This window comes from Ammodytes marinus, assembly GCF_949987685.1.
Source record: "Ammodytes marinus genome assembly, chromosome: 18".
Classification (NCBI taxonomy): domain Eukaryota; kingdom Metazoa; phylum Chordata; class Actinopteri; order Uranoscopiformes; family Ammodytidae; genus Ammodytes; species Ammodytes marinus.
This window is the reverse complement of record NC_137222.1, coordinates 10,533,544-10,547,178: the sequence shown is the minus strand read 5'-3', so window position 1 is coordinate 10,547,178 and position 13,635 is coordinate 10,533,544. Positions and strand designations below refer to the sequence as shown.

Genomic DNA, 13,635 nt, shown 5'->3' with positions numbered 1-13,635 from the left:
AACTCTCAACTGTGGTACAGCGCTACGTTTAAAAGAGCACGTAAGTTGTTGAATTGCGTTAGCAACGTCGTCGCAGGTTCCAAACGTAGTTGTCATGGTTGCCATTAGCGCACGCGCAGTTCACTTATCCTATCCATCCCGCCGCTGCGGCTGCGTGTTGATTGAAACAGGCTACCACGAAGTTCCAAGTTCCATTTTACCATGCATAAAACATTCATGTGATGTTACTTACTCAGTTGAGCAAAGAAGCCTCTGCCAGTAAATACACTTCCACTTCAAGTACAAAGGTAGGGTCTCAGCAGCGCCACACATTTTAGCTTTGAAAATTCCATTCACACAGCTAGCTTATTAGGCTCCGTTTCAATATAAATAAACTTTTCAATTATGTCGGTTTTTTAAACCGAAATGCCTACAGTAGGCCTATTAACCATGGACATATAAGCTATTAACCCCGTCTAACAATGTCCATCGACAACAAAGGTTAATTATCATTTCGTCTACCTTTTAATCTTACTTTCTATGTTTCCATATTTTAACATAACGGCTATATTAAAGTAGAATATTTATTATTTTGAATATATTTATTAATTCAAACTCAATAGAGGAGCTGTTTTATTTATTTATTTGTTTTACTTAAAAGTTTGCATCTTGAAAAGTAATTTTATTTACAATGCAGCTGTATTTGTATCACTCCTTGGGACTGCCACTTGGAAGAGTATAATGATTTGCTTCTCATTGAGCTGGCTGCTCCATAAAAAAATAAATTTCATAACATGTCCAGTAGGTCGTGCAATTGTCTTTTTTGTTAAAAATTCAAGTAATTTACTAAATGTTGCTTGGACTGCCTAGTAGGAATGTTTTTGCTATTTATTTGATCTGATACAACACAACGTGAAACACAATCATGTGTTGTGTCAAACACAGACCATGTACTAATAAAAAAAGGTTTTTAGGGTGAATACCTGGGGAGCTGCTTTTCTCTTTCTGTACACAAACTATCTTTTACAAACAGCACAAATATATTTAATTTGTTTTTGATGAAGTTCCTTTCAGTAACTGAATAAAAATAAATAAAAATAAAAGCATTTTGTTGAGGCAGGAATAGACATCTACAATTAGCGCCATGACGTACCCAGAATCAGATACGCTCAATGGAAGAATAGGAATGATAAGGATTTAATCTCTAAAAAGGAATATAGTCCTTAATTGAAGTCACGTTGTCAATGTAATTAAATGCCAATCCTTCTGCACAGTCAGCAGTGCTGCCAATACAGTGGGAGGTGAGTGAACAAATCTGGATCAGTTAATTCCTCTGAAGGCCCTCCTTAAAAAAATGAATGATCGAGTGAATGACTGATTGAATATGTTAGAGTTTTATATCCAAACATTTTATATCTAAATGTAGCAAAACACAAACATCACTCATGGTGACTTGCCCTCCTTACCTTTTGTGTTATTTGCAGTAATACTTTTTCTCACTTCAGCACTAATGTGTGCAGTGTTGGTGTGTTATTCTTCTGCACTTAATGGGAAATTGTTTAGTGCAGTTGTAAAGAATAAAAAAGGACAGTAAAACACTTGGTAGGCAGAACATTGGCTCCACATTTTCAAGGATAAGTATTCAGTATGCCCTCTTTTTCTTTCACTGAAGGGGAATGATAAATATTTCCTGAAAAAGCTGCTTTTCGCAACTGTAGGTATGGAAAGGGAGAAAGATGATTTATCCTTGTTTTTGCTCTTACTTACTGAAGTACCTTTTGTTGATGGTGGTAGCCTTAAGTACAAATAACCTCTGGTTAAAAAAAGAAAGACCATCTCCTGTAATTAATTTTTTTATAATAAAAACGTTCAGACAATACATTAGACTGCCATGTTGTTTACTGTGATTAACATTTGCTTATCAGATCTGGAGTGCACTTATGTAATGTTTTAACATTTTCCTTTTCTCTGTTTTACAGCACCATGATTTTCTCATGTTTGTGTTTCCATCTAACTGATGAAGATGAAATGTGAGATGAGTTAAGTCCCACCCAGCCATCAGCGGTGGAGGGAAAGATGCAGATGGTACAGTCAGTAAAAGTAATCATACCATACTAAAATCTTCATGTAAAATGTTACTAAAGTACTCATATTCTAGCATATTGGCTTCTGCCACTGTCATTGTATTATATATTACCAGATTATTTATGTTTTTATATTTAAGCAGCAGGTTATTTGGTATTTTTGTCAAAGGTCAAAGGGTTAGCTAAAATTGATATACTGTTGGGAAGTTTAATCTACAGCAATGTTGTGAGTCACTAGCTGTAAAATAAAAGTACAATATGACCCTCTGAAATGAATAATTATTTTTCTTTTTAAAAACCGGACCACACCCAAATATCTTTAATTTACGAGATTAACAGTAGCACAGTAGGAAGCACCGTCAATGTTTAGCATTTTTGTTTGATAATTAACTTAAGAAATTAATTTATTATCAAACATCCTTTTTGATCAACTGATCGCTTAATTTGCAAAACATCTTAGCTTCAAAACTTTGTACCTTCAAAGCACATAACACATCTTTTCATCCCTTGACTGCCCTTGAATACTTATTTCAAAGTCGGTTTAATCTGAAATGAAGCATTTGATGTACATGTATTTTGTCAGCGCCTCACATCCCGCATTTAAAAAAAATGTGTTATAGTAGTTGTGTGTATACTATAAAGTAGACTTATAAAGTGTGTGTTACTAACTCAGCTGCCTATTGTAGCAATCTGGACATTTCTGCACTCAGCCTTCTCTCTTCTTGCTTCCGTAATTCAACCCAAATTAAAATCTGCACCGTCATCCTCAATCCTCCAGCGCAAATTGAAAATGCTTCTTTTCTAGGAACAAGTTCCATTCTCCTCTACATATCTCTGCTATCTAAATTAAGTCTCCCTTGCTTCTACTTTCCTCTTTATGTCACACCTGATATTTCCCCTTCTTACACTTTTCTGCCTTGCACTTACTGTATGTCTTTACCGTGCACATAGCCAATTTCCTCCTGGGGATCAATGAAATATTTATGATTCTGACTTCCTATTAGGGACAAATTAGAATATTTGCTTTGTATTTCTTGAGGGCTCTGTGGTTTTGACCGACAGCTTATATCTTGTGATATTGCCCGTCCAGGGGTTCAAACGACTCGGGGAGGGCAAATACAGGCCCTCGGCAAAATCTGGTGTACTAAAAAAAAGGCCACTGTGGACATTTTGTCAGTTGTAGATAATTCTATGGTTGATGAATCACAATAAATATGACTTACATTAAACACTCTCAATGAAGAAAGAGCCATGCATAATGTGGAAACAGTACCTCACACTCAACACAGCACAGACATTTGCACATATGAATAATGAGTGTTAACATAAACTACTGTAACTCTTTTGGTTCGAATTAACTTTGTAATAATTTGTAATACAATTTTATTTGTAGAAGAAAAAACAAACAAAGCATATTCCGTAGTCGTGCCTTTCACTGTGTACTTAATGTATATTACAGGAACTGTATCTATCAGGTGGTATATGTAATACAGTATATGTAAGTGTATTTCTGGTTAACTTTGAAATGTTGTCCTGGCGACTGCTGACTGAGAGAACAATGGACTCAAAGAAAGAAGTCAATGCTCTTAATTATAGGGCAGATGGTGGTATTGGAAACATATTCTAATAGTGGGAAGGAATACATTGTTTAATAGTGTTTTTGTCTGTTGAAAATACAAAGTGTGTATTTTGTATATGTGCTCGAGGGCGCTGACATCTGGAAGTCCAGTTGTGTCCTCTAACACAGACCATGCCGTGCCACAGTGGCATTATCTGCCCAGTTTCCCCTTTAGGGAAGCAGAGTATGAAGTTTGAGAGAACTCCTTTGTTTTCCCTTCACTGTAACTGATAAGGACTAAATGAATCAGGGGCTTTTTGTGTAGGGACAGAATCAGAGGAAAATGGAAAATGATGGTGACTTTTTTTTAAAGTCCAGAGGAAAGGACAAGAGGCAGGAAAAAGAGATAATAAGAGATATACTTTTTGTCGGCCTAAAATAGTTTCTCCGAGTGCATGTTATTGTTGTGATTATAATGCGTGTACAAAACCTGACCATTTGAATTAAAAAACAATGTGCTTGGTGCGCTGTCAATCAGACTATTTGCATCTCCTTTGATCGCAGCTTGGTTTGCCTTCTTGATTGGTTTGCAGTTTAATAATCAGGATTAGCAGAGAAGTTCATCTCTGGGTTACTGGTACACTGCCACTGGGGACCATGTCAGATTAATGCGCTGCAGTTTTTGCTATTCTGTCACATTTCACCCAGAGGTGTGTTAAATCAAACTGTAAAGTAATCTGGATTATTGCCATACAACCACAAAACTGCTTTGGTTCTTTTACATCAGACATGATTTAATCTGTCTATTAAAAACATGTTTTTGTCTTTGTTTGCCTATGAAGTTTTTGTTACACTCTTGGCCTACATTAACATGGGATATCATCGAATGATTATTGTTTTTTTTGCATATTAATATTTTAATAACAAGTTCTGACCATTAAATTAAACGGTGAAATAAAGTAAATTTTCCTCTGGGAACCACCAGTTAAGTTCTTTGGAACAGGCTGGTATTGTTTTTTTTTTTTTTTAAGATATTTTTTGGGCATTTTTATGCTTTATTTGATAGTGTAGAGAGACAGAGGTGAAATGGGGCAGAGAGGGGAGTGACATGCAGAGAACGACCGCGGGTGGGAATCGAACCCGGGTCTGCTGCTGGGCCCGGCCCTGGAGGGGGACGCCTTACCAACTGAGCTAAAGGCGCCCCCCAGGCTGGTATTGTTAAGTTAACCTTGGGCTTTCACATATTATAAATACTTTTGTCTGTGTTCATTTTTTAAGTGATTGCAAATCCATCCGACAGCTGCAAGTGTACTCGTAAACATTACAGGGAATGTAGCCCATATTGTTTTTGGACGACTGCAAATGGTGCTACACCAAACAGCCCATAGAAAACCAGGAAACTGCTGTATTATAATAGAAAGGGGTCGGTTTTAAAACAATATTGTTTGACCTCAAATCAAAAGCCATCTGTTACCAGTAGGTGTCTCTTTTTTAACAATATGCAGATTAAACGGAATGAATCAAAATATTCAGATAAACCCTTCAAAACAGGCTATTATGGCCACAGTACTATTGTAGATACATTAATATACATTTGTTTGCTACTCAATGTATAGACTTAAACTTAAAGACCATAACCTTTGTAATGTTGCTATGACTACATTTGGTCCACTTTTGGAGTAGATAATAATACAATTGTAACTAGAGGCTACTCCACTTGTGTACATGAGGTGAGATGTGTTGAGATCTTAGTGATAAAGAATAATGGAAGCAAAGTGCACATGCCCATTTAATTAAATTATGGACTGGCCTAGACCTCTATATCCAACCTGGTCATTGGTTCTCACACACACGCACGCACGCACGCGCACACACACGCACGCACACACACGCGCACACACACACACACACACACACACACACACACACACACACACACACACACACACACACACACACACACACACACTCAAGCACAACAAGCATCACATTTCATTTCTTCTCTCCTCTCTATAGTTTCTGAAACCATCTCATGTGGCAGCAAGCATGCTCTCCTCAAGATGACCTGTATCAGAGTCTACCTGCGGAATCCTTCTGCCAGTTCCCCCGATACATCGTCCTTCCTCCTCAGTACCCATGGTAAGGTTTATTCCTGTGCATTTTATATGAAAGTAGCTACTTATGATTCTTGCGGCAACTTAGGACAAAAGCGGTAGATTCTTCTACGGCATTTGTTTAGGAACGAGTGAAACATAGATAGAGAGACCACAGGGTGCATCTCAATATTAGGTAATGTATTTCTATGTGACTATGTAAAATTAATAATGGTAATATGACAATGGTGACCGAGATTACATTTTGATTTTATACCCTTCGTATAGTTTGGTTAGTTCACGGGAGAAATTGGACCCGTGCAAAGGGATCGATAATAACTATTTTAAAAAGGTTTTGTTTTTGCTGATGGTTTCATTTGCTGTTACAGGTCATTTCAGAGAAAAAATTTAAATCAAATGTTTCATTAACACTTCAAAGTTCCTCAGAAGAGGTTTAGATAAAATAGGCTTAAATTATATTTGTTTTTGACTGTGGTATGTGATAGTTTGTTAGGTTGGTAGGTTGTTTTACGTGCATACCTAACAGCATTAGACGAAAAATTACAAGAGTGTCCTTGACTTTCGTAATTCAACCTAGTGGCAGTAAAGGAATGTGTCCAGGTTATATAAAGAATTGTGTCACATACTGTAGGCCTACCTGCAGAGACACTCGATCCTCCAGCATGTCTAACATGAGAAGCATATTACTCGCAGCAACAAGTGGGCTCAGATGTAGTAACAAGTGCTTTGGTCTGGTAATGAGGATGCCCCTCCGTATCTGGTGACACCCTGAATCATTTATAGAGTGTATTAACTAAACTGGAGGAGGGTGCACCTGCACTGTTTACTGTCAGACTTCCTCCATTATCCAGTATTTATGGCTAAGATATTGCAGGGGTGTGGTTATAGTTTTCGGTGAGGCTTTTGTATTTTATGCCGTCGCATGTGTGGGTGTTGAAGTTCTGACTGTGGCTGACTTCAAGCACCTATTTGGAGGAATTCATTCCTCACAGCTTTTTAGTAAAACATCAGATCAAACATATATTTTCATTGTGAAATTCCCAGAATAACTGCATTAATATACAAGAAAAGGACTGATATTTGAAATGAAAAGAGGATAATAGGTTATGTCTATATTTAGATTATTACGGAAGAAGCAACCTCGAGCTGGGTTTGCCTTTTTGAGGCACTTGCCCAAAGAAGGACTCCCTATAGCAGCTAAGCATTTGTGCTACAGCATTTGTGGACCATTAGTAGCTTTCTCCCTGAAATCTAAAACCCTCTTCACCAAGCTCTCCCATCTTGTTCCTGTTGATAACTTAGGAGTCATATTTAAGTGGCTTCTCAACATATCCCATCACAGTTTTTAAATAGAAAACAGAAAAGCCCAAGACATATTTGAGGCTTTTTTTTCTGCAGTGGCTACGCCCATAGCTGGAACATATGGCACCAATAGCTTTTGGGTTTAAAATTTGCTTGGACACTCTTTTTCCCTCTCATGCCAACAACACAGATATCGCAGACTTACCTCTGTAGATGATTCTGCATTATTGTTGGTGTAATTGAATTTCTAATATATGCCGTGTTATTCATGATCTTCCCGCTTGGGGACACACTGAGTTAGTACTGAGAAGTGTGCCCTTTTAGAACTGGGTCAACATCGCCCTGAGATAGACTTCTTCCAGAAACCCTCTATTGTTTGGTAGAGTGTGTCTGTGTGTTGTCATCCACAGGGAAAGATGTCTCACTGCCAAAGAGTGAATTTCATCCACTAAACCCCTCAGGACCTGATGTTTTCACTTCCCCTTTGGTATTTGTAGCTTGTCTACAGTATAGCTTTCCCTCCTACATATAAACCTGCAGTTCATTCCATCGTATGGTTTTCATAGTGCGTCATCAATTGTTCAGTCTTAAGAATATGTCACTGGCATTTTTTCATTGTTTCTTTTACTGATATTTTTATACATTCTACACATGTTTGCAACTTCTGCCACCAGTTTAACTTGTAATTTAAGGCCGTTGCTGAAGACTCACCAAAAATACATCTAAACAAACACATACACAGACTGAGTCAAGTAACAACTAGTTTTTATTTTGCTGCCTAATAGTAACATAAAATGACCTAGTTTGCTGAACAGTTAAAGTGACACATTTTGATGCGTAAGTACTGACAGGAGAGGTTAGATAAGTTTCTTCATTTTTCAGCATTTGTGTCTTTTAATTTGACACACATTTACTCTGTGGATTTGAATACTGCACCACAGATTTTTATAGATGGTGAGTGGATGCAGAGCAAAGAGCAATGATGGAAAAGGATATAGAATCACTTAAAAATATGGGGTTTGTCCAACTTTAATATATTGATGTCTATTGATGGTCCAACCCAGGAATAGGGCAATGAAAAACAGAGATACTTTCATAGAAAAAGGACATGAGAAAGATGGTAATCTGGCCTCTTTTAATGTAACATCAATGTAGCTAGAAGAGCATAGATAATTTCAGTTATAATGTATCAAACTGTGTGTTTATTCCAAAACCTATTATGACATTAGAAACGTATGTCTACGCCATTTTTTTGTCCTACACGTTTCCCATTCACATATTTAAAAGTTCTCTAAGTATTCAACATTTTTAGTTACCTGGGAGTGGGGACTGATATCGACCACCACCAGTCCTCCACACAACATATAGATAATAACGTTTTTTGAATTGAACTTTAACTGAATTTTTCTTGTTGACTATTCTCAATTAACACATCTCTAACTGTAAACATTTATTTTTGTTCACCTTCAATAAGGTTGTTTCTTAATTTTTTTTCTCTTAGGCATTTATCTCTCTTCCCATCATTTGAATGGATACGTCTGCCAATGATTATGTGTGATTGATGGAGGTTTTCCTGTCGTCATGATGAATGTGCAGAGAGAATTTCAGAGAATTAAATATTAAATGTGGGCCAAGGCCTTTTAGTCTAATTTCCTCCAGTCTCTTTTAAACCATCAAGAAGGGCTCTACTGTTCTGTCCATCAAGGCATCTGTCATATCTGGCAAAGGCCTCTCCCTCATTAAATAGACACAATACATTGATCTACTCTTACGATTAGATGTCCATCACACTGGTTTTGGCAGCCAATACGGAAGAAGATGAGTTTGGGGAAGTTATATAACAAGGCTGTTAAAAGAAATCCTTGTGTGGCTCTCATCAATTCTGCTTTTTGTCCCCCCCCCCTCAAATAGGATGAATTGGCAGTCGCCCCGGAGGAAAACTTAGAATCCTATACACAGCAGTTTCACAACTTTTCAAAACCCTCCCGTTCTCACAGAAAATGTTACAGAAACACGGATTAACTCCAGTCTCTTTTCTCAATCCTTTCTACTGATAATGGCTACTTCAACTGTCTCATAAAGAATTACACTGTCCCCTGGCTCGGCCTTATTGGATGCTGCTGTGGCAAAGGTTTTCAAATGTAAATGTGACAAATAAGCAGCAAAGCCTGTTAAAGCAAAACGAGAAGGAGTGGAAGGTGCAGGATAACTAAGACACACGCACACACAAACACGCGCACCGAGACACACACACACACACACACACACACACACACACACACACACACAAGCATCAATTTTCACTTCTCTCCTCTCCTCTATAGTTTCTGGTTTCTGGGTTGTTATCAGCATTGAATCATGACCAAAGGCTCAGAGGCACCTGGCAGTGCTGTTGCTTAATTTTGGACATTGAAAACAGGTGTTTAAGTTCATCCTTGGTATATGACACATGGCTGGATGAAAATAATTTCTCACTGGCGGTCCAAAGGAAGCCGCAACAAAGTGCAATATTTTGTCATATATGTCTGTTTGAATGTCTGGGTGATTGTGTGGATGTAAATATTACATAAAACATCACATTAGTCAGTACGGTGGGTAAAGGTTGGGGACGTTATCTGAACCTTTACAAAATCCATGGTAGACTAGTGATGATTTGGCTGTACTCATGTGCTTTTACTCGACAGGCTACAGTACTTATAACTCATAATTGAGTTGGCACACAAACAAGGACATGCTCAGCAGGGGAGATTTTTTTTAGTCTCTGTCTCTATCCTTCTATCTCTTTCTACATCTAACTAAAATAAAGTATTCAGAAAGTACTATTCTGACTGCCTGGTATATGCTTATATACTGTATGGCAGGGCTATTCAATAGGCGGCCCGCGGGCCAGGTGCGGCCCGCGAAGGAATATTTACTGGCCCCTGCCTTGACTACCGACCGAACCAAAAAAAAAAAAAATTTTTTTTTTTTTTTTTTTTTTTTTTTAGTGGTGCACAATCAATGTACTAGCTCGTGTGATGTGTGCTTTTGCATGGTCATAACTGCACGAAAGGCCGCGATCTGCAGTAAATAAATGTGCACATGTGTCTCCAAGCTTTTCTCTATCAGCTGCTCTGTGTATGCAGCTTTGCGGGCGCGATTGTACCGCAGTGTAAGTGTATGGTCCATTATTTGTATTTAGTGTGTCTGCATAATATTGCACCAGTAGAACTTTGCATGTTTGCACAAAATTTGTACCTTCACATAGCAAACAAAAGTCAGTAACTGTAAAGTCAGTGTCTGTAGTTTTTTTGTATTCAAATAAGCAGTTGTTTATTTCTGTACTGTGCATTGGCATCTTTGAGCAAAATACAGCCAAAAATTTTGCCGCGGCGCTCTGCGACAGTGACCCCTTGACAAACACATTTTGGGGGGGAACCACTGTAAGGTGTTGCACTTAGAGTAGCCTACATTTATTTATATGTTTTTTGATAAGCTGTTGCACTCTTAGTAAACCTAGGCCTACCTGTATTTTGATAAGCTGTTGCACTTAGAGTACATTTATTTCTGTGTATTTTGATAAACTTTTGAAGAGTTAACCTATTGTGTTTTCCTGAACTGATAAGATTGTTAAACACTTAAACAACAGGCAACCTATGTTAATCAAATAGGGATTTTTTTTTGATAAGCTGGTGAACTCTATTTGATAAAATAAAGACAATATATGCACTCCTATGTCGTTGTAGTGTTTTACAGTATATGTAGCTATTGATGTGATGCTCATCAATTTTAGGCATTTTTTTCTGGCCCCTCATTTTGGATCATTTCCACCAACCGGCCCCCATTCAAAACTAATTGAATAGCCCTGCTGTATGGTATAGGCTCATATACAGTCACCGGCCACTTTATTAGGTACACCTGTTCAATGGCTTATAAAAACAAATAGCTAATAATCAGCCAATCACATGGCAGAAAATCATGTAGACGTGGTCAAGACAATGTGCTGAAGTCAAACCGAGCATCAGAATGGGGAAGAAAGCATGACGTAGCATGGACGTAGCTGCACTATGAACCTATCAAGAAAGAGGGCGGCAAGCGTAGCGGACTGGAGGCGGGAGTAGAATCATTCTCGTTCTGTAGCATCTATGGCGAAAACAAACTGAAAGCCGTTAAAAGCCGTTGGGCTAATAAAACGCATGAGGTGGCGTTTTGAAATGAGAAAACTTCCATTTTAATAGTATATGGTCTAAAGATAAGTATGAGCCTATGTTTGATATCCAGAAATTTTTTGCAGAGACACAATCTTGTTCGCCGCTTGTACTGTGTGGACAGGGAAATCTATACGGACCGCATGAAAATAAGCTCCTCCCCCAACCATGCAATACCAATGGGTTGGCCACATGTCCATGCTGGCTGCTCGGAGAAGGCAACTGAATTCGAGACTCATCAGACCAGGCATGATTTTTCCAATCTTCTATTGTCCAGTTTTGGTGATCCTGTGAGAATTGTAGCCTCAGTTTTCTGTTCTTAGCTTACCTAAGTGGCACCCGCTGGGGTCTTCTGCTGCTGTAGCCCATCTGCTTCAAAGTTGGACATGTTGTGTGTTCAGAGATGGTATTCTGCAAACCTTGGTTGTAACAAGTGGTTATTTGAGTTACTGTTGCCTTTCTATCATCTCAAACCAATATGCCCATCCTCCACTGACCTCTAACTTCAACAAGGCATTTTGGTCCACACAACTGCCGCTCACTTGATATTTTTCCTTTTTCGGAACATTCTCTGTAAACCCTGTAAACTCTGTTGTGTGTGAAAATCCCAGTAGATCAGCAGTTTCTGAAATACTCAGACCAGCCCTTCTGGCACATTGCCATGTTCAAAGTCACTTAAAACCCCTTTCTTCCCCATTCTGTTGCTCGGTTTTAACTTCAATAATTTTTACTGTCCAGGTCCACTTGCCTAAATGCATTGAGTTTCTGCCATGTTATTGGCTGATAAGTTATATGTGTTAACAAGAAATGGAACTGCTGTACCTAATAAAGGGGTCAGTGAGTGTATAAATATCATTTCACATTTATCCTTTTCTGCTTACATTTCTAAAATTGGTGTTGCTGGAAGTCTGCTAGGTGAGACAGGATTCGGTAGCAGTTGATTTCACGTTCAAAGACATTAAGTCTGAAGTAAACAACAGACTTCTTTGAGAGACAAGATTTAAAAAAAGAAGGAAAATTGCTCATGCATAGAAAGAAGGGATGACAAAAAATGTGACTCACCTGTTCAACACAGATCATGTGAAATAAATACACACACCACAGTGGAATGGAAATTAAGTATGGCCCTCCTAGATGTTAGTAGTTTGAACACAATAACATGTTGAGCATGGATTTTTATTGTATTCATTAACAACAAGATCAATAGAGCATGAGACGTCATTGCTGTTTTTCTGCTGTTTTCATTGTATACAGTGAAGTGGAGCAAATAATGAAAGTTACACAAGGAATTAATGATAAGTGATCTTTTAATTTCCATATAAATGAAAGGCGTTGGCAGCTTGTTTTGTAAATAGCTGGGTCTTTACAGAACCGTGACTCTACGTTCAAAAGCAACCACTAGAAAATGTAATTGTTTCGCCTTATATTTCTAGTCAGAGTAAAACATATTCCCCTAAGCACCAGAGTTGACTCTGTTCTCCAACGTGCAGAATGCTTTTATTGTGAAGGTGTCTAATTTTTTATTTTAATTTTTTTACTACTGCTATAAAAAGTCTAATTCTCGACCTTATATTACACTGCATTATTTTGGTTATAGTTTCTTTAGCTTTATTTCTCTGTGTGAAGGCTGTATGGTTGGCATCCCCCCTTACAATGGAGCCATGTTTGCCCTTGACCTTCCTTCACCTGAACAAGCCCAGCCTAAATTCTGTCATCCGCCATCAGCACATCAGCTCCCTGGCTGAGGATGACATCTCTTCCACCCAAGGGTGCATTCAGTGGATTTCTGAAGGGCAAAAGTAGTTGATGAGGCATATTAAAATGTAGTTATGCTTAAGAATTTCAGTTCATCAACAGACCAACTGCAAGTAAACTCTATTTTATTTCTGTTATTCCATCAGCATTTGTTAACGTCATGGAACATTTAATAATTTTTGCAGTTCAGGTCGGAGCTGAACTTTACTGCTTGATGGAAATGTCTCTGATTAGAGTAGATCGGTTGTTGCGAATAAATCCTAGTGAATAATTCAAAGGTAGAGCCTTTCAGAGCAAGAATCAATCAGCATCAATCAACAGGCTGTATCTTTAAAAAAGACAAGTGAGTGAGTTAATTGCTAAACTAGGTTTGAAAAAAGTAATTTTTAATGAAGATGGATACTTCAGTATGTGTGTTTGTACAGTAGCTTCACATCTGTTTCTTCAAATTTGTCACCAATTAATTAATTATTATAATTAATTTTTATTAGCTGATTAGCTTTATTTTTGTAAGAATACTAGTTGCCATCTGAATTACGTTCACTGGTAGCTCTCTTCTCTTTTGTGCCTCCTTAATTTCTCTCCTTCCTTGATGTCTTTAAAAACCTTTCTTTGTTAAATTTCCATCGTTAACACCCCAAATGAGTTTTCAGATG

At 37.9% G+C, this 13,635-nt stretch overlaps 1 protein-coding gene across 1 annotated transcript in view; it reads left to right on the top strand.

Moving 5' to 3' along the window:
* Positions 1-5,681: 5,681 nt before the first annotated feature.
* The window catches only part of rgs3a (regulator of G protein signaling 3a), a gene marked incomplete at its 5' end in the record, with an annotated part of 139,806 nt that continues 131,852 nt past the window's right edge, over positions 5,682-13,635 (top strand). The window contains one exon of the mRNA XM_080046981.1: positions 5,682-5,760. Coding sequence (XP_079903107.1) covers positions 5,682-5,760 — 79 coding nt within the window. The remainder of the gene's footprint in view (positions 5,761-13,635) is intronic.